Genomic DNA, 25972 nt, shown 5'->3' on the forward strand with positions numbered 1-25972 from the left:
GCTCAAGACCAAAAACAAATGTTTCGTGTTGGGCCAAATATTGACAACTCTAAGTGCTTGATGTGAAGAGCATAAGAGAATACAATAGGTACAAATCAGCAAAAATTAAGAGACTTTTGTGGTGAGAAGATAGATCGGCAATACACTTTAGTATTTACCATATAAACGCAGTGTTACAACTAATTTGAAAGTTGTCAAAAATACAAATGTTGCAACAAATTCGAAATTTGTTGAAAATTGAGATGTTGCAAGCTAAGTAATTTTAAAAGGATAAAGTATATGCAACATTTTTGGAAAACCACCTACTATTGTCATTCTTTTTTGGTACCACTATCAAATAATGGAACTCGTGTTTCTAATATTTATTTTTTTGTTTTGCCATTAGAATTTGGAAGTCACATAATTGTGATTTCCTAAGGATATATGGGATTAATATCATGTTAGAATATCATTTTCACAAATTCTTCGGTATAATTGTTACACCATAATTTATGGTATAACAGCTTAGAATCACCACTTATTTTATTGAAAAAACTCATATGACTTGAAATAAATGATAAAACGACATTAGATTCATGTCATTATTTGTATAGTCGAAGTCATTCTTGTTGAAATTTATGTCATTGTGCATGTTACGCAATAAATTATGATATTAACATATTACACCCAATACACACTCTATTGTGGAGAGATGAGGTGTGAAAAAGTAATACATTGACCATGACTTTACCTTGCTTGTTTTCTAATCATGGTGACGTAACAATAATTCAAAGATCAATTTTTTAGAGAAAATCTATCTTTTAGTTTTGAATGCACACAACACAACACAACACAACACAACACAACACAACTAGGAGCATTCATACTCCCACCACATCCATTGCCTCTCTCACCTTACTTAAGTAATGTATATGCATAGTGCAAGTTAAATAAAATTCATATAGCTAGTATACGAGACAATGAACTTCATTTGAATGTTATTTAAGTTAATATTTTATTAATGGACAACGAGTAAGAGGTAATGTCAGCAACAAGATAAACTACACTCAATTACAAGAACAATATATCAAATCTTAAACATAATAAAAATTAATTCCTACTTTACTAACAACATCGCTTCCCTATTGCAAAACCACATAGTATTTTTTTATTCGATGTCCATGTATCTTTACTAACAGCCACCACCCTTTGTATTATTTTAAGGCCCCGAATCTTCAATTCTACTAGCCATTAGAATTTTCCACCGCGGTGAAAGAAGAGAACCCAAACAACATATAGGAGAAAATAGCCCACATAAGATGGGAGAGAATAAGCCACAAAGATGAACATATAACCCATACAAAGGATGATGGAAGACTAAAGAGATACATCAAACTAATGGAGAGGAATATTGAAAAAACTGATTCAAAAAGCAAGAGAAACACACAATGCAACATGAGTTTCAAATAAACGACTAAACATGAGAGAATAGGAAATGCAATTCTTATGGTTAATATGTTTATTATTTATGTGTGAATAATAATGCAAATTTGCACAACGAAAATGTAATTATTTACTTAGTGTTTCCTTAATATAATATTTTATTTTCGTAATTAACCTATCTCCTCAAACCGTTTGGTTTTGAAAGGACTTGATGATGTACTATATACTGAATCTCTTTTTCCTCGAGAGCTTAATTCTACTTGTCATAATTACTTTTTAGAGTAGTTGAAATTATAACTTGTGTGTATATTTTTAAGTAATAAGTTGTGTACTTTGAAAACGCTCAATGCAACAACGTACCTTTTTTAAAAAAAAAAAATTCATGATTGTTTTCTTCACTGGTTCTCAAATGATCTATTTTATCATCTCTACCTTCGAACAAATAAAGAAAACTAAGAGGAAGAGGTATTAGTCTACGTCTCGATGATCTAATCCAATAAAGATCATATATAACCCGATATCGATAAGAATTAATCCATAATCGCCTCAACTCAAATCATAAAATTTACGCATCAATAATAGATAATTAATATCCCCTTTTAAGAATTATATTAGATTTGGTGTTCAAATGTCTCTTTAAGGCAACCTAATAACCAAGCTCCCAAAGAGACAAACATAAAGGGACCTCTTGATCCTAACTTCATTCATCATCTTCCATGCCCCATGTGCCTTGCTTTTATTAATCAACCAAAATCAGGATGGGGTATTGTTACTCGGACATTGTCCCCATTTCTTCTCAACAAGCCATTCTCATTATTTGTTTATTACTATTTCGTCCTCTTGGTGCAAGAATTTTACTCCTTATTTATACCTTTGATGAAGCCAAAACGGCTCATAAATTGGAATCCAAAGAAGACAATATTAAGAAAAAAAAAACAAACAAATACATCATGCTAATCCACATTTCATAAAAGCATAATTAACATTAACCAACTATTATGCAGTCTCGTGTTGGTCGCAATAAAAATTTTGATATTTAAAGACAACGTAATAATTTTAATTATAATTTTTATTTTAAAACAATTAATTACAAATATATATATTAAGACTAACTAATATAATGATAATGCTAACATGTCCAACCTTTCAGTACTATTATATTTTTTAAAAAAATTTTAAAATTTTTATAACATTCATAATTAACCCTATCATAACATTTGATTACATTTGTTATATTCTTACACATTAACCTAGATTATCAAAAATAAGATTGTACCATATTCTTTATAATAACGGTTTTTTCACCAAATACCCTTGACAAAAAAAATTATTCACTAAATATCCCAACTTTTTTCAAAATTCACCATATACCCCTGACTTTTTAAAAAAATCACCAGATACCCCAAATCTTTTGAAAAATTACCCAAAATGCCGCCCTTTTGACTAACGGGTGTTAGTACTCCGTTAACTAATTAACCATAAAACCCTAAATAAACCTAATTAAACCTAACTAAATCCTAAACTCTCCTTAATCCAACCCTAACCTCAACCCTACCCCCAAACCCTAGACCCACCAGCCCCACCCCCTCCCCTCTCCCTCCCCGACAACCCTTGCAGACCCCCTTTCCCGGCAGCCCCCTTCCCATCGTCTCGCTCGCTTGCGCCTCCCCTCACACTCCTTCCATCGCGCCTCCCCTTCCCCGTCCCTGCGGGGGTTGCCGGGGAGGGAGAGGAGTGGGGGTTGGGTGGTGGGGCTGGTGGGTCTAGGGTTTAGGGGTAGGATTGGGGGTTGGGTTAATGAGAGTTTAGGGTTTAGTTAGGTTTATTTAGGTTTTTTTTATGGTTAATTAGTTAATTAGTTAACGGAATACTAACATCCGTTAGTCAAAAGGACATTTTGGGTATTTGTTTAAAGTATTCGAGGTATTTGGTGATTTTTTTCAAAAGTCATGGGTATATGGTGGATTTTGAAATAAAAAAGTTGGGTATTTGATGAATAATTTTTTTTGTCAGGGGTATTTGGTGAAAAACCGTTATAATAATTATACATATATATGTACTCTCTTGAAGCGGAAGGTTATATTGATGATTCATATTATAATAACTATATATATAGAAAATTTAAAAGAAGGAACTAGAAGATAATTTCCTGAACATAATCCAATCCATTCATGATATAACCTTTTTTCCCATTTCTCAATTTACTCAAGTGTTTAATTTAACACTTCAAATTCACGTTAATAAACGAGTTTGAAATGAAAAACCATGTTAGAGTTAAAACATAGAAAACGTTAGCCCTGTTTGTCAATCAACTGATAGATGTTAGTTGATTGTATTAGTTGATTGTTGATAGCTGTTAGTTAACTGTATTAGCTGATTTAACTAGCTAATTGCGTTAGTTGTTTTTATAAGATGTTTGGTAAGTAGCTGATAGCTGATTTTTATAAAGATGTTTGGTAAGTAGCTGATAGTAGCTGATTGTTATATTATTGTGCGTTGAGTTTGTCTTCTAAGAGACCGCCTACTTTTAAATTAAAATTAGGCAATGGTAAGTCCAATACTAAAAAGAGAGTAAGCCCAATAATGACTAGATTAATTTCTTTCGGCGACTAGTTTAATCCATTTAATGACTAGGTCTATTTTTATATTAAAATTAGACCGTCTTTTTTAATAATTTTTGTTGTGCAAAATGACCAATAAGGACATGTGCATAATTTATTGTTATATTTGTTTTGTTATTTTTTTATGTTAATTTTAACAACTTTAAAACATAAATGTAATTGGTTCCATGATTCCCAAACATTTTATGTCAAAAAATTACTCCCTCAACTCTTTCGAAAAGAACTGTTTAGACTTTTAATTGAAACCTCTTTTTACCAAACAAAATAAAGAATCCATTAATCAAATTTTCTAATATGAGCTCAAACCTCCTTTTACCATTATAAAAAAACCAAACAAAATTATTAGTACTATACAGTCTACAGTCACAGTCTACTCAAAATACTGTAGACTGCTACACACTAGAGGACAGAGAACAGGCCTGTTAAATCTGAGCTCCATTTTTTGCTGATAATTTGTCCGTTAGACACGCCATTACCATTAATGGAAGCAAAGGGCATGTTTCTTTGACTGAAAAAAAAAAATTCAAATGAAAGATTAAAGCTCAAAGATATCATCTTTCATCATCTTTCACCAACTTATATTAAAATGGAGTATGAAAGGATTGAAAGACCTCAGGTATTGTTTTCCCTTTTCCTGCAACTTTCCCATTTTATTGTCTAATTTTTTCTTTAATTTTTCTGAGCTTTAAGTTTAAATTTCTGGGTTTTAAGTTTAATTTTCTGGGTTTTAAGTTTGATTTTCTGGGGTTTTGTTTTTCTTTTATGGGTATAGAGAGGAGGTGGGTTGTCACCTGCAAAGTTGAGGAGTATGTTAATGGGAGTAGAAAAGAAGAGAAGGGAACTTCTTAGTGAAGTGGATTCATCTTATTCTTTGAGATCTCAGCATTCTGGTGTAGATGATTCAGGTATTTTATCCATTGTAGAATTGTAGTTTGTGCTTTTTCCCCAAATTAAATCAACTTTTGAAAATTAGTGCTTTTCTTTTTTGGGATATGAAATCTTTTGTTGTTTATGTATGATTGGATTTACTTGCTTTGGATGTATGATTGAATGAAATTTAAGTATATTGTTTATTGTTAGATGTATGTATACATTTATATATTAATATTAGTTTTTGATAATTTATGGTCTGCCAATTATTAACAACCATTTTATATTGGAAAAGTGCAATTATAAAGTTTATAATCATAAAATGGTTGTTGAACTTGATGTAATCATTTTATACTAAAAAAGCAATATAAGAAAATCTGGACTAGTATTAATTTGGTGGTTGTTGCTGTCAATGGTGAGTATCAAGCCTTAAAGGTCCTGAATATCTACTTTAAAGTTAGGGATTTGACTCTACCTATTTTATGCACTGATATGTTTATAAAGACACGAATCGGAACTTTTGTTGGACTTGTAATTGCTGTTTCTAGTTTCGATTATTTAGCATCCAATTTCCAGATGACTGATCCTTAATAGTTTCCATCAAGTCCTAGTTACATTTTACCAATGTCCCCATTATATCCTTTATTTGATCATTATCGTTTCCTCAAACGCAACATTCAGTCTGTATATCCTCTTTTCTTTCTGGGTTGAAACTGTCCTTCTTCTAATTCAGAGGTTGCAACAAGAGTAGAACAGACAAATCACATCAATGTTAAACTAGGATTTAACAGAATTTGTTAAGGAGTGGTCATTTGCATGATTGCATCACACCAATGCTTGAGGGTGGGTTTAAAAGTTGGTGTCCAATTATCTTAGTTAAGAGTGACTGTGAGAGTGAGACTAACAGATTCATCTATGGGTAACTTTCTGTTAATGCACTTTAATGATGCAAAATGTCAAAGTCAGTTAAGTATGTGGGAGAATTGCAGAACTGGTGGGCAAAGATATGACATGGTGAAGAAACTGTTTGGGGGGAGTTATTTAATTCTATGCATACGTTGTGTCCAGAAGTGTTTTCGGATAAATATCATAAGTATCCTTTGTGCCACTTTTTATGAAGACATGATTGTAAAATGATTAATAAGGTGTTCCATGCAGCTCTGGATTTTCATATGTGGTATCGTAGTCGATATCAGTATCTGAGTAGTCAGTGTGAGTTAGTATGGTCAATAGTGCAAGTGAGAACTAATGCTTGGATTTCCTTGGTCCATGATGGTAGATCAATGCTACTATTTTTTGGAACCAAAAGGTGCATCTTGACACTGTTGGTGAGCTCATGCTATGCCGTTATATAGTATTTGGTATATTAGAAATTCACATTAAAAAGAAATGTTCAGGTAGTGATTATCCTGAAAGCTACAAGGATGTGGACGTTGTGCGTGAATTTGTTGAATGCTCGACTTCAACAACCATGCAATCAGAAATGATCACTGATCGCAAGTCAAAAGATCAAACTCTAGTCACTTCAAGGACCGGGTTAAATGAAGAGTTCGAGGAAGATTGTGGATATGGTCATGACAACTTGGGTGTGGTTTCATCACTCTTTGAATTTCAGAAGGCAGAGCGAGGACCTCCAAGAGTGCCAGCTGCGCCATTCTCGAAGCCAGCACCATCAAAATGGGATGATGCACAGAAGTGGATAGCGAGTCCTACTTCAAACAGACCAAGGACTGGGCAGTCAAATAACACGCAAGGGGCAAGGAAGACTAACATTTTCGGACATGGAGGTAGGAAACCTGCAACAAAAGTAGTTCTAGAAGTTCCAGAAGAAAAAGCAGTTGCTTTTGAAGAGCCTGATATGAAGAGGATGGATTCAAATCTAGCTAAGAAAGCAAATGCCACACAGAAATTGGTATGCTGGGAGTCAGATCCATACTCACATGCTGATCTACTTGGAAAAACAGCGCCTATGATTGACAATTCACTTAGTGAATCTGCAAGTAAGAGTTAACTACATATTCAGGATTTTGTTTCTTTTAACCCATTTGGAAGCTCAGGTTTACAGTTATACTATTTCCATGACTTAAATTTTGTTAATGATATAAATGAACACATTGATCATCTTTTGTAGTTCATCTCAGTCAACATGATTCATCTATATCAGTCCAAACATCGACAGCTATGATTCCACCTACAACATTTGCTAGATCTGTTTCCATGAGAGATATGGGGACAGAGATGACTCCTATAGCCAGCCAGGAACCTTCAAGAACTGGAACTCCTGTCAAGGTGAAATCACCGATGCACAGCCCTACGTCTTCAAGGTCATCAACGCCTAAAAGAGCTCATCTATCTGCAGCACAGACAATCATGATAAATGACAACTTAAATCTGCACAGAAAGGAGCTCTCAGAGAAGGAGATGCAAATGAAAACAAGAAAAGAAATAATGGAACTCGGAATGCAGCTTGGTAAAGTGAATATAGCTGCATGGGCTGGTAAAGATGATGAAGAGAGCGCAGCATCATCTTCCGTGAATGCAGTGGCTGGTGAACAAGGGTCTAAGAATGTTATTGAGAGTAGAGCAGAAGCTTGGGAGGAGGCTGAGAAGGCAAAGTACACAGCGAGGTACTATATCCTATTGTCCTCCTATCTCTGCCTTATCATGTTGTGATGCGATGTTGTGTGGCTTTGAAGTATATAATTCTCAACCTTCTTTCTTGGGATTAAGTCCACGCTGAGAATTTTTGACTATTCGATAATACTGCTTAAAATCTGTTGTGTCAGTATCTGTGCTATAACTATTTACAAAAATCAAAAGGGTTTGCTACGTAGGGATTTGAGTTGGACTGTTAAAGGCAAAGCATGTAACTCAATGCTAATGACAAATTAGAAGAACCCACCATAAAAATCACAAAAGTTGGTGAATGAAGGGGTCAAGATATATGCGATGTTTTCTGGAAGACCTCAAGGGAACTAGTTTTGTGTCCAGGAAACTAAAAGAAATAAAGAATTGAATGTGTAAAGACTTTAACTAGTTTTTTGGACGTTTATATTCTTCCTTTGAACTTTCCTTGTTTCTCTTTCTCTCTTCAATTCTTTTTTCAAAACAAGTGAGAGATGTGGGTCTATTGTGAGCAAGGAGAATTTTGTATGTACTGTATAGCAAAGCACAGGGCCGGTGTCATTTGAATCCACTTGACTGTCCAGACTCTAGAGCCCTTAATAAACTGCTAGTCATTATTTTTTTTCTTTCTTTTTTTTGCATTTGAATTGACTCCATTAGTTCTTTGACTTTGGTTTGAACATAGATAAAATTCTAGCTCCACCACTGATTTGGAGTACCTACTAACAATCCCCGCCACAACTCCCCCCATCTCCCCCAACAAAAAAAGCAAAGAAAAGAAAGAGGGGCAACTGGCAAATACCTGTTTTGGATCATTGGATGTACCAGTAAGCACGATGTCACTAAGAATTCAAAAATTATTTCTGATTTTTCTATTGAGGCAGATGCCTCTGTGCATGACTGTCATTGGCTAATGGTGGTAAAGGAAATCATTTTACTTCATGTGTACATAACCCATTTGTTATTATTAGTTTTTCTTTAATGCTTTTCTATCTGTTATATGGAAAAAAAAGTAACACAACAAAAGATTCACTAGGTTTGAGCGTGAAGAAATGAAGATTCAAGCATGGGAAAATCATCAAAAAGCCAAAACCGAGGCTGAGATGAGAAAAATTGAGGTATACTCAAGAGTTGTGATATTTTATTGTTTCTTTATCTTTGCTATGATCTCCCCTATTGCTCGTGATGACAAGAGTCAAAGAAATTGTCTGATTGCTTCAAAAGTTTGCCTATGGGTTAATTAGCATTGATTTGAGGTGTCTGTGATATATCAAACTCATGTCCTTGTAGATAAGAAATGAAGTAGTTTGTGAAGAACATCTGTGCAAGAGAACTGCTACGAACTGGCACTCTTAGCAGTAGAAATAGAACGATAACAGATAAAAAGATATTAGCAACAAAGGCTAGATTGTATTAAATGAGAAATCTCAGATACAATTCCAGACTTTCAAGAGGTGTAGATTCTGTCCCAATACTCAAAACTTTTCTGAATGATTGTACTATATAGCAGAATATTGGCTGAGCCTAACTACCCTCTGTCAAAGAACCATTTCCACCTGGCTGATTGGCAATTACTTCAGTGGCCTTGCTAATTACTTCAGTACCCCTGCTAGCCTGCTTCTTGTTCCTCCTAGCATAGGTGTACAGGATTTGGAGGTTTTGGTGGATATAAGCAATAACCTAACTCTAAAACTTTGACAGAAGCAGAGAATTGCAAACTTCAGATTTAGCATCAAATTTAAATCCCAAAAGTAAATCAACTTGAACGGGAATTTTGGTACTAGGAAGAGAATCTTCCAAGTATACACTGGGAATTTAAGGCTTTGTGAGCTTTGTATTGGAAGATCTTTCCTGACAAAGTGACCCTTTTTGTTCTGGAGCTGAATGTTCATACAGCCGTCCCCATCTTGTGGGATATATAGGCTTTGATATCGTTGTTACCAAAGTGGTTGGCTGGTTGCTTACAATTATTTTTATAAACTAATATTCCTCTCTTTTGATCTTTATAAGCTTTATGCATGGTTTAGCTGACATTTAGTAATATATATCCACAGTAAGCTTAAACACTTACTGCTGTCTGCTCCTAAACCCAATCTACTGAAAGGATGTAAACTTTATCAAGATTCGGTTTAAAACTTAAATTACTGTGATTGCCAGGCAGTTTCTGGAGTTGCAGAATTGGGTCTGTTGTTTTGATGGGAATGGGGGTGGGGGGATAGGAGCAGACTAGCAGAACTGATGCTGATTAACGGAGTATAAACTAGGAGCAAACTGCTCCAGATTTAGGGTGACATTGTGCTAAGAACTGACATAGCTTGGACACTTTAATGGCAGAAATTAAGGAAGAAAATGAGTATTTGATTGAAAAACAGAAATTACAGCAATATAAAATGATAGTTACAAGCTTTCGAGAGGCTTGTTCTCCCATTGAACTTCAAAAGCTCACCCAATATTTCCTTAACAATTTTCAGCATACTTTCTTCTCTCTCCTTAACCCTATATATAGAGTAATTTTCTTAACAAAACTACCTAGCTTATTTCCTAAGCTACTCATTAAGATAATACCTAGATTACCCTTACCCTAAAATATCAGTTCATAGCACATTGTCTTCACCTTTATGTTTACATCTTATTGGACTTGATGAACCTGAAACTAATTATATGGAGATTTACCGGCTACCGCTACAACTTTGAAAGAGTATATATTCTGTTAAAAGAAACGAAAAACTCAAAAAGAAGGTATTTTTATTTGATATCTGATAAAACAAACAGTACAACTAGCATGCTACTTTGCCATAGATACGAACACAGCAATTCAGGAATCATTATTTATCACAAGTCCATGTAGCCTGACTGGTGACTCCTAGGGTTGGAGTATTGTTGGTATTTGTTATCGTGTCTTGAAGGGGGAAAACACGGTGAAAGAATTGATCCTTGATGAAAAAAAGAGTTATACTGGCATGCTGTTTAAAATGTACAAGATCAGTTGTGGTCAATTCTGCCATACTTGGAATATGGTTCATAGTCTATATTCAGTTTGTAGTAATAATAGATATAAATTGTTCAGGCTGAAGTGGAAAGAATGAGAGCGAAAGCACAGGATAAGTTCATGAGCAAGCTTGCTGCTGCAAGTCACAAGGCAGAAGAGAAGCGGGCAGCTGCTGAAGTGAAGATGAATAAGCAAGCATCTAAGGCAGAGCAGCAGGCCGAGTATATCAGAAAGACTGGCCGAATACCATCAACGTTTTCGTGCTGGAGCTGCTGCTCTTGATGTTCTGCATTCTGTGCTTCCCATCATCCCCTTTTTTTCTTGGATCATTTTTGTAACTAGTGTATTGTCTATTTTGATTGGGGTTCCTCTCCACTTCAGGGAAATTAAATTAGGAGAAGCCTTTCTCATATGTCAAAGATGTAACCAATTTTCTCTTTTATACAAGAACATTATCTTCTCTGATAGATTTGCCAAATTGATAAGCTCTTTACAGGAATTACACCAAATCACCTGCATACATACATATACTTCGTATATAATAATCTTTTAGCTTAAGTAAGTTAAGTATATGACCTTTCAACTTCCTTAGAAGATGGATCTATACCTTGCAGCTTGGATAAGTATATATGCAAGTTTTCCAAGAGGCCATGAAAAGTCTAAAACCATAGGAGGAAAGCTATAAAAAAATATGATACTAAAGAAAAAAGAAAGTAGAAACCTATAATCTATAATAAAGCAATGGAATGTTTGACATTAGCAATTCCGACCTTTCAATTATGCCCGACTTGTTTTAAAAGGTTCGAGCCTTAACCTTAGGGGTTCTCTTTCCAAAAAGTCCTTGAGCTTAATTGATTTGCTAAATTAGTTAATTAAAACACATGATATAACATTCATTTAATAAATCTTTGTTTAAATTATTTAAAACCGATGTAAGAGTTCATTGCATCATAATTAACTGATTATCAAATTAATTAAGCTCAATAATTACCGTTTGAGGAATAGAACCCCTAAAATTTGGGCTGATACTATTTAATTTGACTTCCACAACTGTTTTAGACAAGTGAAAATCAAAGATGAAAGGGTATTTATAAACATCAAATAACTAGGATATTTACGAATTCATATTAAGGATGCTTTTCTTTTACCTTTGAAAAGCATGTTTCACTTTGATAAATTCAGATAAGTTTTAACATAAGCTTAAATAAAAGTTTCAATAAAATTCGATCTTTCAAACTTCTTTTTTCAAAATAATATTTGTAAATTCACAACATATCTAGTAAAAAAAACTCGTATACTTAAGCGAACAATATTTGTTTATATGTTTTTATTGTAAAGCAAAAAAGTAGATTTCAAATAAACGACATTAAAAGATTATAATATATATATATTTCTGTTTTTTAGTTGCACCATTTTGTTTTTCCACATTTGTCGAGATGCTTTTTTGAACATCGATATCTCTAATTAAGTAAAAGTAAAAAACAATAAAATTCTAAAATTTGAATATCGAGACGAATCTAACAAGACTGTTCGCATCCTAAATAAAGGAGTAAGATTGTTTTAAGATGAATACTGAAAATTTAACTTCAAATTGTATCCACCAAGCAAAAACACCAATCCCTCACTTTTATAGTTTATAGAAATCCAAACTAAAAGTTGCCTTTAAAGAAAGTAAGAAAAACGTGACGATATATTATCATTTATCCCTATTTCAACTTGGACTAAAATTATTTGACCTCTTGTCAAAACTCCCACCTTCTTCTACCATAAAAAAATAGAATAATTTAGGGACAATAATTTATTTAATTTTTTTCATTTTGTGAAAACTAAAAACAGATGAACACAAGATAAAAACAGAAGCCAAAACCAAACAACATTCTTTTTCTTCATCTCACGAAATTTCCTTCCTCTTTTTTTGTTTCTTCAAGAAAATAAAACTACCAACAAAAAGATTTTCATATTTCTCCCAGTCTTTTTTTTTTCTGGGGAAATATAATCAATTTTTGAAGGGCAAGAATTTTTAATTGGGTAGAACAAAATTTTATAGCTGAAATTTTGAAGCTTTTAATTTTGGATTTTAATGGCGGAAACGCTGGACCCTTCGCTGGCGGTGACAGCGTTTCTTATGAAAGACGCTTCTAATTGGTGGAATAATATCAATGATTCTCATCTTTGGCAAGATCGAATTTTTCATATCCTATCTATTTTATATGGAATTGTTTCCGCCATTGCCCTGGTAATTATTCTTTTTTTCTGTTTTAATTTCATGAAATTATTGGTTTTTTTGTTGGGTATAATTTGTTTGGATTTCTTGTTTGATGGGTTTTATTGGGTTTCTTGTTTAATTAGTTTGTTGTAATTGGAAATGTTATTTGGAAGCTGAAATATATACTTGTACTTGATTTGGAGTTTTTCTTCATTATAATTGGAAAAAAAAGGAAAGATTTTGTTTGTCTTTTGATATTGGATGAAAGATGGGTTCTTTTGGAGGGAATTTATTATTTGGGTGTTTGTTAACTGTAGATTGAATCTTTTTTTTTTTATTATTATTATTTTGGTTTTTCAGGTGCAATTGGTGAGAATACAATTGAGAGTTCCTGAGTATGGATGGACCACTCAGAAGGTCTTCCATTTTCTGAATTTCCTTGTTAATGGAGGTAGGTTGATTGGTGGATTTTGGCTTTTTGCAATTGAATATTGACATTCTTGTTTAGGGATGTTTCTATATTCTGATCAACTAAATGTTGATGATGTTTTTGCAGTTAGATGTGTAGTTTTCGTGTTTCGCCGTGATGTGCAGCTATTGGAGCCTGAGGTTTGGTGCCATTTAATTTACTTGGGTTTCTAATTGTTCTATGCTTATGTTATACTATCTCCGTTCTCTTTTGTTCTTCCTGTTTAATGTAGCTTCGTAAACTTAAGGTGGGTAAGATGGCTAAGAGTGTTGCACGTGTGGTATGGTGGGAAGAAAACTTTTTCAAATTAAGAATTATGTAAAAGTGGGTAGAAAGAAAACAAACACCCAAAAACGGAAAGTGGTAGAACTGGAAAGAAGGGGGAAGGCATTGGTCTGAGGCTATGTCTTATGGTACTTATTGTGTGTGCAACTCAGATTGTCCAGCATATGTTGCTTGATTTGCCAAGTCTTGCGTTCTTTACTACCTATGCGCTTTTGGTCTTGTTCTGGGCAGAAATATATTATCAGGTTTGAATTTTTTTGTTTATTTTTTTATTTTATGCTATGGTTTCTTATTTGAATGGTGAAGTTAGTAATGTATGTCTTATTGATGTTTGTATGCGGCAGGCACGTGCTGTATCTACTGATGGCCTCAGGCCTAGTTTTTATACAATCAATGCAATTGTCTATGCCATACAGGTGAACTTTCTTCTACATATGAGGACAATTTTGAGAAATTCCCTTACCTTTAATGTAGACTTCTAATCATAATATAACTTTATGCATATTCTCATGTAAATTTTAAGCCCTTTGTTTTTCTCCTGGAATGTGATTGAAATGAGGGTAATGCATTAAGGGGGTGATGGAGATAAATTGAAAATGAAGATGAATTAGGTGGTAGTCGAAAAGATGATGTAGATACTGCAAGGAGAGAGAGATAATACATTATCGCAGGGGGGTGGTGAGTAACTCTTACGGTGCTACCCCCTAAAACAATTCTCCACAATTAATACCTTTTCGCTTCTAAGTTCTACTGCAACCTCCATTCACCTTCTTTTACATTTCCCCTAATCCAAAGATGCCCTTAATTTATTTATTTTTGTGGGTTAGGGGGGGGGGGGGGTCGTTGAGTGGTTTGTTTGTCGATACAAGATGATGTTTAATATTGCAGCCTAAAATTCCGTTACCTTTTTGTTTGGGCATTTATAAAGTTCAGATCTGTTAGTTAGATTTATCGTGGTTCTTCTCAAAGTAAAATGACGTGGACCAAGGACATGGCTGATTGATTTTTTGATATAGTTAGCTCCTAAGCCTGAACTTTTACTTCCTCCGTTTCTTTTTACTCGCTACACTTCTCATTTCACGGACTCCTAGGCAATTTTTGGAGAAGAGAGAGGTAGAGAGTAAAAAGAAAAGGGACCCATGTAGGAGGAGAGAGATAGAGAGAGTTTATTGCCTAAAAAAGAAGTGTAGCAAGTAATGTGAAACTTCCCATAATGGAAAGTGTAGCGAGTAAAAAGAAACGGAGGAAGTACATCTTTTTGTATGCATGCTAGATAGTATTAGGTGTAACCAAGATTTGGTGTTATTGTATCATTAATATTTTGGCATATACTTCATATAGGAATAACGGTTGTCTGCTAGTCTTTCCCTTTTGGGCTTTAGAAACAACAACTAAGTATTAAATGTGTTGAGGTTGGTTCTGGGGAGGTCTACTGTCCACGATACCAGTCAAAACTAATAAAGAGGTTGTTTACGAAGACCTCCATAAAATTCCCCTTTTCTTGTACTACAAAAGGAAAACTTATTTTGTAAAAAGTAGTGAACACTTGTACTCCTTAAGTTTTAGTCGAAAGAGGTTGTGTAGCATTATAGTATAGTATTAATACTCCAAGTAATAATAATTATTATAATATGCCACATCAATAATGTTGATTAATTCTTTCTTCTTTATCTTGTTTCATGAACTAATAATGAATAGTATAAGCAACGAAAACAAACAATTTTTTTCCTAAAAATAGATGTAGATACAGATGAAAGTACATATACTTTTTTTTTGAGGAATCAGATGAAAGTGATATTGGCTATTCTTCCACAAAAAGTAAAGTATGTGAATATCCTCTTTCTTTTCTATAAATAGAATTTTGTTGGTATGATGAGGTCGATGGTGAAATATTGCCTGCTTTGATTCTCCGCAGTTGTGGAAGGTTTATTGATAAAGCATAATGGTGAACATGGCTTTGGGGGTTGAGGGGTGGTGGGGTGCATTTGGTCTTCTGCTTCCAAGGGTCTTAAAGAATGTTGCCGTTCATCCTAACCCAAGAGAAAAAAAATTCAAAATCTATAGCCTGTTTTCATGTCTCTTTCTTTGCTGAGTGTGCTCCTGCCTCTCTCCCCAGTCTCCCTTCACCTCTTTTCTTTTTTGGGAGGGGGGGGGGGGGGGGGGTTGGTTGGTTGGGGTTTATTTGTTAGAAGCACTATCAGCTGCAATCAATTCTTCTTTGTGTCATGCTTGTTCTTTCACATGATGCTCATATGGAGACAGAAGTTTAGGAGTTACATTGACAAGAATTGGATTCTTATTCTGGTTAGAAAGTTCTCTCATATTTTATGTTTTCCGAGGTTTTTTCGCTGACGAAAAGTAAGCTATATTTGAAACATTAAAGCACCAAGACATGGAGAGTATTACAATTGTAGGCAATGATAACCACTTTCTTAAGGGGGATAATACCTACCCCGTAGTTGGGTGGCTCACCATAGAAGGGAGACACTTGGGTTTCATAAAAGAGACCGCCAAACCATCACCTTGGTGAAAACTCAATCAGACCTCGGTACAAGCTCATTACTCATCAACCACAAAACTGGCAACGAAACAGAATTCATCAATAATTTTTGTTGATTAAATTCTGTTTCATTGCCAGTTTAAGAAACCTACATTTATCAATAAATTTTATTGATGAATTCTGTTTCATTGCCAGTTTAAGAAGCCTAAATTCATCAATATAATTAAGAAACCTAAATACAAAATTTAAGTTGATTGAGCAAATCACAGTCTTTCTACGCAAACATTTTATCAATATATAAAATCAGAAATCTATAAAAAGAAGTCATACATAATGCTTATATGTTGTTTGGAGAATTTGATGAGATAAGATAACTCTCTTCTGTGTATCTCTCTTTCATCTCGCTAGATTGTCAGTAATGCGCCTTTAGCTCCTCTTAATAATCTCCATGTCAATTCTATATTTTCTATTTTTCTTGAGGGTGGGTAAAGAAATGACTTCTGCAAGTCCATTTTATACTGGTTTTAGAGTTTGCTGAACCTGGAAGAGTACTAAAAAGAAATGCAATAATGCTCCAAGACAGAGAGCAACCATTAGAGCTTACTCACACTGAACAAAAGAAAGAAATAAAATAATGTCTATTTTACTCTCATTCCAATTGATTACCTGAACTGCTTCACCTACATGATCTAGCCATTTGTTGTAATGACCTAGTAGAAGGCTTGTTTACTGGTGCACACTTCTGCTATCAAAGTCATGTTCGTGTTCCATTGAATCACAGTGATATATGTTAGAGAAAAAGTAGTGAAATGACTTGTCCTTTGCTGCACGAGTGATATATGCAAGATTTTTCTTTTGTATCTGCCAATAATTATTTTACTAAATCAATCCTTTATTTCAGTTTGCTTTGTGGCTGATTTTGTGGTGGAAACCAATCCCTGTTCTGGTGATTTTGTCTAAGATGTTTTTCGCAGGTTTGTTTCTAACGTAAGTTTACATGTTTGAAGTTGGTGTTACTTCTAAAATTTTATGAATCCTATATATGCTTGTACATTGGCAGGTGTGTCCTTGTTTGCAGCTCTTGGGTTTCTTCTTTATGGAGGAAGGTAACTAATTGCAACTTCCTTAGCAAATTTCCTTTTTTACCTATGAAGATGGGTCAATGTGTCTTTGCTCTCAGTCTTTGGTTAATGTGACGGGGAAATTGGCTTTCTTATGGAACCTTAGACAAAAGGTCAACAATGTATTATGCTTCTAATAGTTTATAATAAGCTGCCAGCTTATGATTTATGAATATCTAAGTCAAAATTTATGCCACCTCAACCAGAATAGGCATTGCCAGTATGTTTCTAACTCTTCTTAAGGGATTTGTAACTCTATTGGGTATTTGAGCAACTGAGTAGTTGGTGTCTTTAATAGATCCACTTATACTAAGCTTGATGGTTTCTGAGGTTTAGCCTAGGTCAGAGTTTGCCATGCCAGACTGCAAGCCTGCCTGTATTAAGCTTAGCATTGAGTTGGTGGTTGATAGAGAAAGAAGGATCCCAGAAGATTGAAAAATCAAAAGTTGCTCAAGCTCATTGTTATAACCTTTATTTTGCAATGAAAAACTCCTGATTTGTAGTTGCTATATCTTGGACTGCTTGAGCTGGATTAATTCTTGGCATTATGAACTCTGTTGTCCTTTCTTATCCTTCTAGTCCAGCAGAAAGCTCTGTACATTTTGTCCCTTTTCCCATGGCTTTTGTGTCAGATAATGCTGGTTTCCATGTGAACGTTGTATGAAGCCTGAGTTGATATATGTGCCAGAATTTTATGAATTGTCAGTCCTGGCAAGCGTTTTAATGCTTATAACTATTAGTAACTGAGTAGCGCACCAAATGCTAGGAGCCCTAGAATATAAAGGCACACTCCTGTAGTCCTGCACCTGGGGTTAAGTTCCATTAGGTTGTAGTTCCTTGCCTCAGTTGTAAATTTGTGATATTACTAATATATGTACAATAATATGTAGGATTAAGTAATACCGTCCTATTACATGACAAAACTGCCTACCTAGGAAGGCCAACAGTTCCCGTAGCAAATATTTGGTTTCACGGTGGATCTAATTGCCTGAGATGTGTGCTTTACTGGTCTTTCCTTCTGGGGAGGCTTCCAGTGTTGCCTATAGTTTCTGTGCTTCTCATTGCCTTCACGTTCTTAGTTGGAATTAAAATCCTCCAGTTTCTAAAATGTTTACGTGCATTTTTGTTTCCCTTTTCTCCCTTCAAACATTACAAAGAAATTATTCTATCATTTTGTAGTTCTTTTAATTTCTGTCTCTATACCCCCACTGTTGATACTGTGTATGGGCAGGCTTTTCTTAATGTTGCAACGCTTCCCTGTGGAATCAAAAGGGCGACGCAAGAAGCTCCAGGAGGTGCTTTGCTCTCTCTCTATCTACTCTACTCACCCCCCCCCCCCCCCCCAATCCAGAGGGTCTAAAGCTCCAGGAGGATGCATTGTCTAAGAATGTTATTTGCATTTGCCATTTGGCACTCCTTATGATTATCTTATTGTTGTTCACTTTTTTCAGGTTGGCTATGTAACCACCATATGCTTCTTATGTTTCCTTGTAAGATGTGTCATGGTAAGTGCAGCTTCGTTTTTGAGGCAATCTTTGTTTGTTTTTCACTATTTATATAGACTCTAGATTTAAGTGTTCTTGATTTTCATATAACCAGGATGTTTGTTCTCAATAAGGTTATTTAATGTATTCTTCTGTCTCGCTTTCTTATCGGCTTATTCTAATACAGATGTGCTTCAATGCTTTTGATAAAGCCGCTGACCTCGACGTTCTAGATCATCCAATTCTGAATTTCATGTACTATCTGGTAAGTATTACCTTTTGTTTCTTCGCCTTTTTTTTTTCTTCACATCTTTGTAGCACATTTATAGTATATCTTTCTTAATGAAGAATAAAAGACGGAAACAGTGGCATGAATTATAGTTACCCATTCTGCACTCTGACATTTGCTTGTGGAATTCGAATATTGGTAGTTGGTGGAAATATTGCCCTCTTCTCTAGTTCTCTTTATATTGAGGAAGCTCCCTCCAAAGCGCGGCATCACACAGTATCATCCAATCCGCTGAGCGAACATTATTGATAGAATGTACGGCTCAAGCAATGTCCCAGATTGACACTCTTATCCTCAAAAAGGAAGTGCAGGATTTCAGAAGTGAATTGTCCATGAAGAGTTTGTATGTCCCTGTGTGCAGGTGTCTTTGCTCAATGCTTGTAGATTGTTTTAACTAACCATCTGATAATGATTGTGAAATCATGAAAAAATATATGATTTCATGAATCATATGTTCATTTGTTTGCCTCTTGATATCATTATTGTGTTTCTCATCAAAATTTATCCTACCAATTACGGAGACAAACAGATATTCATGTTGACGAAGAAATGAAATTGGAGGAGAAAACATATATTTGGTTTTCTTCCTCATTTGGAAGATTTTGTTTTGAACTAAAAAGTTTTGCTAGTCTCTGATAGCAAATTGCAGCAGATTTAACTACTTGAACCTCAAAGGCCTTAGCCTAGTTTTAACTAGTTTTATCTGCACTTGATGCGCGCGTAAGTTACATAAAGAGGGAGTACTTGCATAGATTGGAATTAGATCTCTTTTAAAGGCCAAACCAACTAGGTTGGAGTCTCATCCTAAGAGAGAAACAAAATTGCACCTATACATAAGTGTAACTAATCTCTATCAATCCATGTTGTACCACCTGATTCCAAACTGCCTCATTCCTTGCCCGCCAGATGACGTAAACCAAACCATTCAGAATATGTCCTATAACTCTTTTTCTTGTATATGTTCTTCTGATGTTCCCCACAAACAACAACAGTCTTTCATAAGCTTCATGTGAATACTTCAGATATTCTTAGCATAATTACACCTGAAAAATATAAGACATTCTCAGTATAATTACACCTGAAAAATATTAAGATATTCTCAGTATAATTACACCTGAAAAATAGGTGTTCATGTGTTTCAATACCTGTCTCACACAATTGACACTTTCCCGCATTCATAACTCCAATTTGAACAAGCTTTATCTGCTGTTGTCATTTTCTTGTGCATCACCAACCAACTAATAACCCTATATTTAGGAATAAACAACCTATTCCATACAAATTTGTCCCGCTCCCAACAACATTAAAATTATGCTTTCTTAAATTTGAACCTTCATCTCCCATGTGGGACATAGGAAGCGATACTAAAATTGAAATTTTTGCTTCTATCAAGATTTGAACCTTGATCTTCCATGTGTGTATATATGCATGTATAGAAGTGTGTGTATATATATATAAACCAAACTTGCTTGGTAAAGTCACAAGTTCAAATCCCACTATCTACTTGTGTTTGAGAGTAAAAATTCCCTTATATCCCCTACACTAAAGTGTTGACCTGTGTAGCTAGGCTTCTGACCTACGAGGCTACGAGAGGTATTGGTCCAATAAAGTCTTTCTTACCAAGTGACTATCTAGTGGAGACCCAAGATAAAATATATACATATATATATATGTGTGCGCAAATCAGAGAGATCAAATAAAAAGTTCTTTAAAACGAGAAGGATGAAAAAGATAATGCATATTTTTTTACAATCACTCTTGTTTAGACAACAAATGTGGGAAATGCTAAAGCTGTAGCATTTTTATCATCCAAAAAAAATGCTGCTTGGATGTATATTTTTTTTGGTGAATGTTTGGGTGTATGTAACATTTTGATCTTGATGCATCATGCTCGTCATCTTCTGCGTAAACGGATGATGCTAATAGAGTAATAGATATAAGGGGTGCACTGCAAATGGACGGACTCGGACATCCATCTGATGTATGTTCACGTCTAAATGGAAGAAAGCAAGGCTCTCACAGAACTGCAACGTAGCAGGGTTGAAGCTAAAATTGGTTAAAAAGGAGGGTCAAAGTACATATACTATTACATTGTAAAGGACCATTTTAATAGAATGCCTATTTTTCTTTTATCTGTGCCTCTTATATATTATAAGTACGATAGAGCCAAGTATAAGCCTCTTAGGCCCTTTAATAGCATCGCCCTTGAAAATCAGCTAATCTAAAAGTAAAAATTTTGGAAAAGAGGAGCCTGATGCTTTGCTTTCTCTTGAAGTTGTCTTTGTACTATATGGTAAACAAAGGTGACAATATAGCCACAACTTGGTAGCTGGTGGTTGGTGGAGCCTTTACCAAGTTCTCATTGTTCTGCGTCTTATATTTCAAGAAGCAAAAAGTTGGCGTTCGTAACTTCCACTGAACCCAGCAGCAAATCTGTTTCCCATCAGGTAAGCCCTTTGAGCAAGCCTGACCCATTAACCCCTTTGCCCGTTGCCGAAACTCTTGAACCCTAAACCCACAAAGCTAGTTTAGCAATCCTGAACGACTAGCCCAAGCAGTTGTCGGGCATTAATCGAGGAGTTGTACTTTAAAACTTGGTATTTCCCACTGAGCCTGACACATGTTGCTCTTTGCACAGATCAGATTACACTTCTTAAGAAAATGAACTAGGATGATAAATTAATCAGAGTTTGATGAAGTCCATACAACCTGTTTTTTCTCATTAGACTAAGTACATTAGGGTCTAAGCCGAGAATACATGAAGAATATTTCAGCCTTCATGCAAAGTATGAGTATCCCAACGAGATAAGCTAACAAGAGATTCAACGAACAAGACAAACCAGGGCTTCAATCTTCATGCTCCAGTCTTGTTGCAATCTTGACTTGATTACTTCTCCAGAAACAGCTGCTGCAGTGGCAGTTGGCAACTTCAAAATTCAGCTACTTGTAATATTGACAATCTACTGTGACGCAGTGTTCTCAGTTGTCTTGGCGGTCAGCGGGCATTGAGAGACATATGGTTTAAGCTGCAAAAATGGGGTACAACATCAATCAGCAAAGTGAAGGGGGAAGAAGTATAAACTTCTGATACATTTAATTGGCACAAAAGTTGAAGCAAACTTGATTCTAATCAACTGCACAACAAAGTAGAATCACATTATGAAGACTGCAACAAGCCAACAACTACATAAAGAATGTCCACCAGCCAATTACGAGCAAATAGTGCCATATACTGGAAACTCTAAAAACTCATGAGAATTATCTTTGATCCATGAAGACTGCCTATAATCATGTTTCAAAACCAAGATTTTGTCTGTTAGGTGAAGCTTTTATGGATAGAAAAGCCAGCCAAATCATGGCATTATCAGAAGGCGTAAGAGGCCAGATTGTCACATCGTGCCAGGGTAATTGACAGAAATATTCTAGAACAGGCATCAAGTGACCCAATGCAGCCGTACGTAAAAACAGTGTCTACAGGGACCAAGAAGAAAGTGATTGAGCTCTGATGCAGCTAGTCAGTGTAGATTGTGTGGTTGTACATTAAACATCTCTTGGCTCGGCTGGATAAAGAGGATTTTATATGATAACCTCCCATTCTTTACCTAAATCATGTCTTGTTTTAATCCCCAATCGGAAACCAAGAAGCTTCTGGAGGCTATTTTAATTATAAATAAAGTTCCTCTACCTACAAATGATTCTCTTTTCTCCAACATGATTTTTAGACTCCGCCTTCCAAAACCTATTTTAGGAAATCTTGTTATTCATATATCAATAAAGTGTATCATGATGTACACTTTCTTTTTTTTGTGAACTTGATAATGTATGCTCTTAACATCAAATAATAATCTACTTAAACCTGCATATTACACACGACATCCCCAATCTGCTTACTCCCCTGCCCCAACAAGCAATGTATGTTGTTAGCATAGGATCAGAAATTCTTCAACGAAAGATCAAAACATTAGCAGTGGGGGGGTGACATACAGTACCTTGAAATCAGTAAGATCAGGTACGACATAGTTAGGCAGCTTTTCTTGCACCACAACATAGCCACCTGCAACAAACTTCAAGTTACTACTCCAAAGAAAAGGAACCATAAACAAACAAAATGACATCCTTCTCAGCCTCAGTTGATTCATGACATACATTTAGTCCCTTGGTGTGACTATAAAAATTCAGCAGCTAAAACAAAAGCTTGCATTTCAACTATAATGAGACTTTACAAAGTTGAAATATTATTGAGAAACAAAAACATGGAATGAGAAAAGATAGGCCAAATACAGATCCATGAATATGGAGTACAAACAACCAGAAAATCGAGCTACAATCACACTAACGAAAACGATGGAGAACACTTTAAATTAAAGGTTAATCAGACCTTTCCGGGTATGAAATCCGGTGGGTTTGCAATTCTTTCCTTTGTAGTAGTTCCTTGGTGCCCTCTTTGAAGATAGGATATCAAGTGATGATGTACGCTTCCTGCGCATCGCCCTCCCGATCCCTAGTATCAATCCCAGCGGCATTTTTTCTTTTCTGACAAATTAAGTCAATCAAAGCAATCACCAAATCCACCAAACATAATCAAAGAGTCTCACAGCAACTAAAGAGCACATGTCCAGTATAAGTATTAATTTAAGTTCTTCCAACTACCATCAATTCAGAACATGCACATGTTTCAAATCACACCATAACTCCAACATGTAAATCATAATCAGTTTCATTAAATAAAGCAATTTAACAAATGAAGCTAATTCTTTGAAAACCCAGATTAGAGTTCTGGACTTCTGGTAAACATGTATTCCCACAAAATAAGTAACAAACTTCCGTATGCACTATTCACCATTGAATTACAGAAACAGATAAACTAAAACAGGACAACAAGTTGATAAAAAAAAACGACTTTTAGAAAGAAATAGTCCACACCCATTTTAATCAGGAAACCCCCAAATTAAAAATAAAAAAAGGCATTACTATTTACCGACCGTATTTACTTAAAATTGTCCGTATTTTTTTCAAAATTTTCCTAAACTACCCCTCACTTACTCTCTCTCTCCACCTCTCACTCTCATTTTCTCTCACCTCACACCAACCACCACCACTTGAACCACCCCCACCGAAACCACCACCATATCAACCACCACACCGGAACCACTATCCAAACGACCACCAAACCGGCACCACCAATGAAACCACCACCATCCCGCGAATTTTTTTTTTCAAAAAAACCACAGAGGAAACAAACCAGGATTTCGTTTCCTCCATGGAGGAAACAAAATCGTTTCCTATGTGGTTTTTTCCACATAGAATACAAGCCATCAACTCAAGAAAGAATGTAGGTGATATTCCGACAAACCAAAGAGAGAAATTTAGTAATCCAGAAGATCAACAACACAAGCAGCTCAAAGACTTATCCGAAAAAGTTACATATTGAAGTAACAAAGGTGTCACTGCAATTAACAAAAAAAGATGAGTATGAGCAGACAGACAATTATCCACTAATTTGTGCAATGCATCCTAAATACTGGCGTGAGCTTGTTTCAATATCCCACTACAAATACATTGATATATACTGGCTAAACAACTCTTTATATCAACGAGAATCTGAAATGGATCATATCAGTGTTCTGTCATCTAAGAGCATGGCCACTCATGCTCTAAAAAAATATGTCGTCCCTCTCTCTCATCAACCTTTTCTCTCATCTTACAAAAGTTTGTCATAGATATGACCCATTTTGACAAATGCACCCCACTCATGACCCATTTTAACATAGACACACACATATTAAGCTCCTTCAATCTACTACTAATTGGCTCATACAGTAAACTTTCAATTTTAATTAAAAAAACATCTCAAAATCAACATAGCAAATTTCAGAAGATTTCAACAAATCTTATAACTCCATAATTCCAAGTATTCAACCATAATTGAAACAAACAACGAATAACCAATAAGGATTTGATCATCATCAACAATCTCAACCACACAAAATCTCCTCTCCAATGTCCCAACTTCGCACAAAAAACATTACAGCCTAAGTATTACCAAAGTGACCTCCTTCGTAACAAAATAGATGTTACACTTTAACTTTCACGCTTGTAAATGTAGTACTTTGATCATTAATAACTAAAAGGATATTAGTGAAGAAGCCATATTCCTAGCTATGCCATATTCGATTATCACAACCTAGCTACAAGGATATTAGTGAAGACGCCATATTCCTAGCTATGCCATATTCGATTATCACACCCAGGCCCGTCCCTGAGCGAGGGCAAGAGGGGCGGCCGCCCAGGCCCAAGGATGACAACACTTGAAAAATTAATCTGATGAAATAATCAAGAACAAGCGAACAATGGCATGAAAATATGCCCATCCACAAATTGTATCAAAAAAAGAAACATGAATTAACAAGTTATACCCAGAAATTCGAATCATAAAAACATGAAATAACCAAGTATCTGAGATAAAGAAAAAATAGGTTGAATTCATGAAACAAACAATAACAACCGCATAAAAAAATGGCATGAATAATCACATGAAGTAAATCTAAAAATCGCAATTTGACACCAAAATTCGCAACAATAACAAAAAAAGGTCTGAACAAGTAGATTATCAAAGGACAAAAGAAGAACCTGGAACGAGCTTCTGCAATTCGAGTACGAGGAAGAGGAGAGAAAAAATACGAAATTTCAGATTTGAATTGGCGTGTGTGACTGTGAGTGGAACGAAAAATGTATGGACTTTTTGACTGAGAAAGCCCTAGTATTAGTCTCTAGAGTAGTCTTTTTTTTTTTTTTTTTTAAGGGGATAGATGATATAGTAGTTGGTTAGCGCAAATTAGATCCTACACGAGATGTAGGATGAGCATTTTTTTTTTTGAGGGGAAAAGCAGAAGAGTTTATATTAAATCAAGTTCCGCCAAAGTAGAAATACTTTGGGGGAAAGAGTCCAGCCAAACAATCTCAGAATTACAATCACAGCACCAACGAGCTAACAGATGGGCGACAATATTGCCCGCTCGTCTAACATGAGATACACTAAAAACATCCAAACACGCACCAAGCGAACTAATATCATTAAAAATTCTGAACAT

The 25972-nt window shown here is 35.1% G+C and overlaps 3 protein-coding genes and 1 long non-coding RNA gene across 6 annotated transcripts; 2 read left to right on the forward strand and 2 right to left on the reverse strand.

Moving 5' to 3' along the window:
* Positions 1 to 4394: 4394 nt before the first annotated feature.
* On the forward strand, positions 4395 to 10992 carry LOC104895366 (uncharacterized). 3 transcript variants are annotated; one of them, XR_007275084.2, is made up of 6 exons: positions 4395 to 4659; positions 4816 to 4948; positions 6311 to 6913; positions 7045 to 7540; positions 8224 to 8365; positions 8566 to 8656. XR_007275084.2 is itself a non-coding variant. In XM_010681846.4 (6 exons), exons 1-6 carry the CDS (start codon positions 4630 to 4632, stop codon positions 10807 to 10809), a joined length of 1557 nt encoding a protein of 518 aa, XP_010680148.2. In that variant the 5' UTR covers positions 4397 to 4629; the 3' UTR covers positions 10810 to 10992. The 3 variants fall into 3 exon arrangements, 2 of the variants coding, with proteins under 2 accessions (XP_010680148.2, XP_010680149.2); XM_010681846.4 differs by lacking the exon at positions 8224 to 8365 and adding an exon at positions 10606 to 10992 and having other exon boundaries at positions 4397 to 4659; XM_010681847.4 differs by lacking the exon at positions 8224 to 8365 and adding an exon at positions 10606 to 10992 and having other exon boundaries at positions 4398 to 4659; positions 8575 to 8656.
* LOC125498235 (uncharacterized) lies at positions 8927 to 10606 on the reverse strand. The gene is made up of 2 exons (XR_007275085.2): positions 10104 to 10606; positions 8927 to 10067 (listed from the first exon to the last, which is right to left on the reverse strand). It is a non-coding gene; the product is annotated as an uncharacterized LOC125498235 (long non-coding RNA).
* A 1326-nt stretch (positions 10993 to 12318) lies between the features above and the next one.
* LOC104895367 (tobamovirus multiplication protein 3) lies at positions 12319 to 19355 on the forward strand. The gene is made up of 11 exons (XM_010681848.4): positions 12319 to 12763; positions 13094 to 13184; positions 13290 to 13342; positions 13640 to 13732; positions 13832 to 13903; positions 16889 to 16961; positions 17048 to 17093; positions 18340 to 18403; positions 18560 to 18613; positions 18780 to 18857; positions 19024 to 19355. Exons 1-11 carry the CDS (start codon positions 12608 to 12610, stop codon positions 19114 to 19116), a joined length of 873 nt encoding a protein of 290 aa, XP_010680150.2. The 5' UTR covers positions 12319 to 12607; the 3' UTR covers positions 19117 to 19355.
* Positions 19356 to 21531: 2176 nt separating this feature from the next.
* Positions 21532 to 25665, reverse strand: LOC104895368 (uncharacterized). The gene is made up of 4 exons (XM_010681849.4): positions 25512 to 25665; positions 23260 to 23414; positions 22871 to 22935; positions 21532 to 21907 (listed from the first exon to the last, which is right to left on the reverse strand). Exons 2-4 carry the CDS (start codon positions 23402 to 23404, stop codon positions 21842 to 21844), a joined length of 276 nt encoding a protein of 91 aa, XP_010680151.2. The 5' UTR covers positions 23405 to 23414; positions 25512 to 25665; the 3' UTR covers positions 21532 to 21841.
* Positions 25666 to 25972: the final 307 nt, after the last annotated feature.

The sequence above is a fragment of the Beta vulgaris genome, chromosome 6 (assembly GCF_026745355.1).
Source record: "Beta vulgaris subsp. vulgaris cultivar EL10 chromosome 6, EL10.2, whole genome shotgun sequence".
Lineage (NCBI taxonomy): Eukaryota > Viridiplantae > Streptophyta > Magnoliopsida > Caryophyllales > Amaranthaceae > Beta > Beta vulgaris.

Excerpts from the sequence above, each read along its gene's own strand:
- LOC104895366 (XM_010681846.4), top strand. The coding sequence starts at position 4,630 with ATGGAGTATGAAAGGATTGAAAGACCTCAG. Across the intron at positions 4,660-4,815 it reads AAAGGATTGAAAGACCTCAG|AGAGGAGGTGGGTTGTCACC; the intron begins GTATTGTTTTCC and ends TTATGGGTATAG. Across the intron at positions 8,657-10,605 it reads CTGAGATGAGAAAAATTGAG|GCTGAAGTGGAAAGAATGAG; the intron begins GTATACTCAAGA and ends TAAATTGTTCAG.
- LOC104895367 (XM_010681848.4), top strand. The coding sequence starts at position 12,608 with ATGGCGGAAACGCTGGACCCTTCGCTGGCGGTGACAGCGTTTCTTATG. Across the intron at positions 16,962-17,047 it reads GTCTAAGATGTTTTTCGCAG|GTGTGTCCTTGTTTGCAGCT; the intron begins GTTTGTTTCTAA and ends GTACATTGGCAG. Across the intron at positions 18,614-18,779 it reads TCCTTGTAAGATGTGTCATG|ATGTGCTTCAATGCTTTTGA; the intron begins GTAAGTGCAGCT and ends ATTCTAATACAG.
- LOC104895368 (XM_010681849.4), bottom strand. The coding sequence starts at position 23,404 with ATGCCGCTGGGATTGATACTAGGGATCGGGAGGGCGATGCGCAGGAAG. Across the intron at positions 22,936-23,259 it reads CGGATTTCATACCCGGAAAG|GTGGCTATGTTGTGGTGCAA; the intron begins GTCTGATTAACC and ends AGTTTGTTGCAG. Across the intron at positions 21,908-22,870 it reads CTGATCTTACTGATTTCAAG|CTTAAACCATATGTCTCTCA; the intron begins GTACTGTATGTC and ends CCATTTTTGCAG.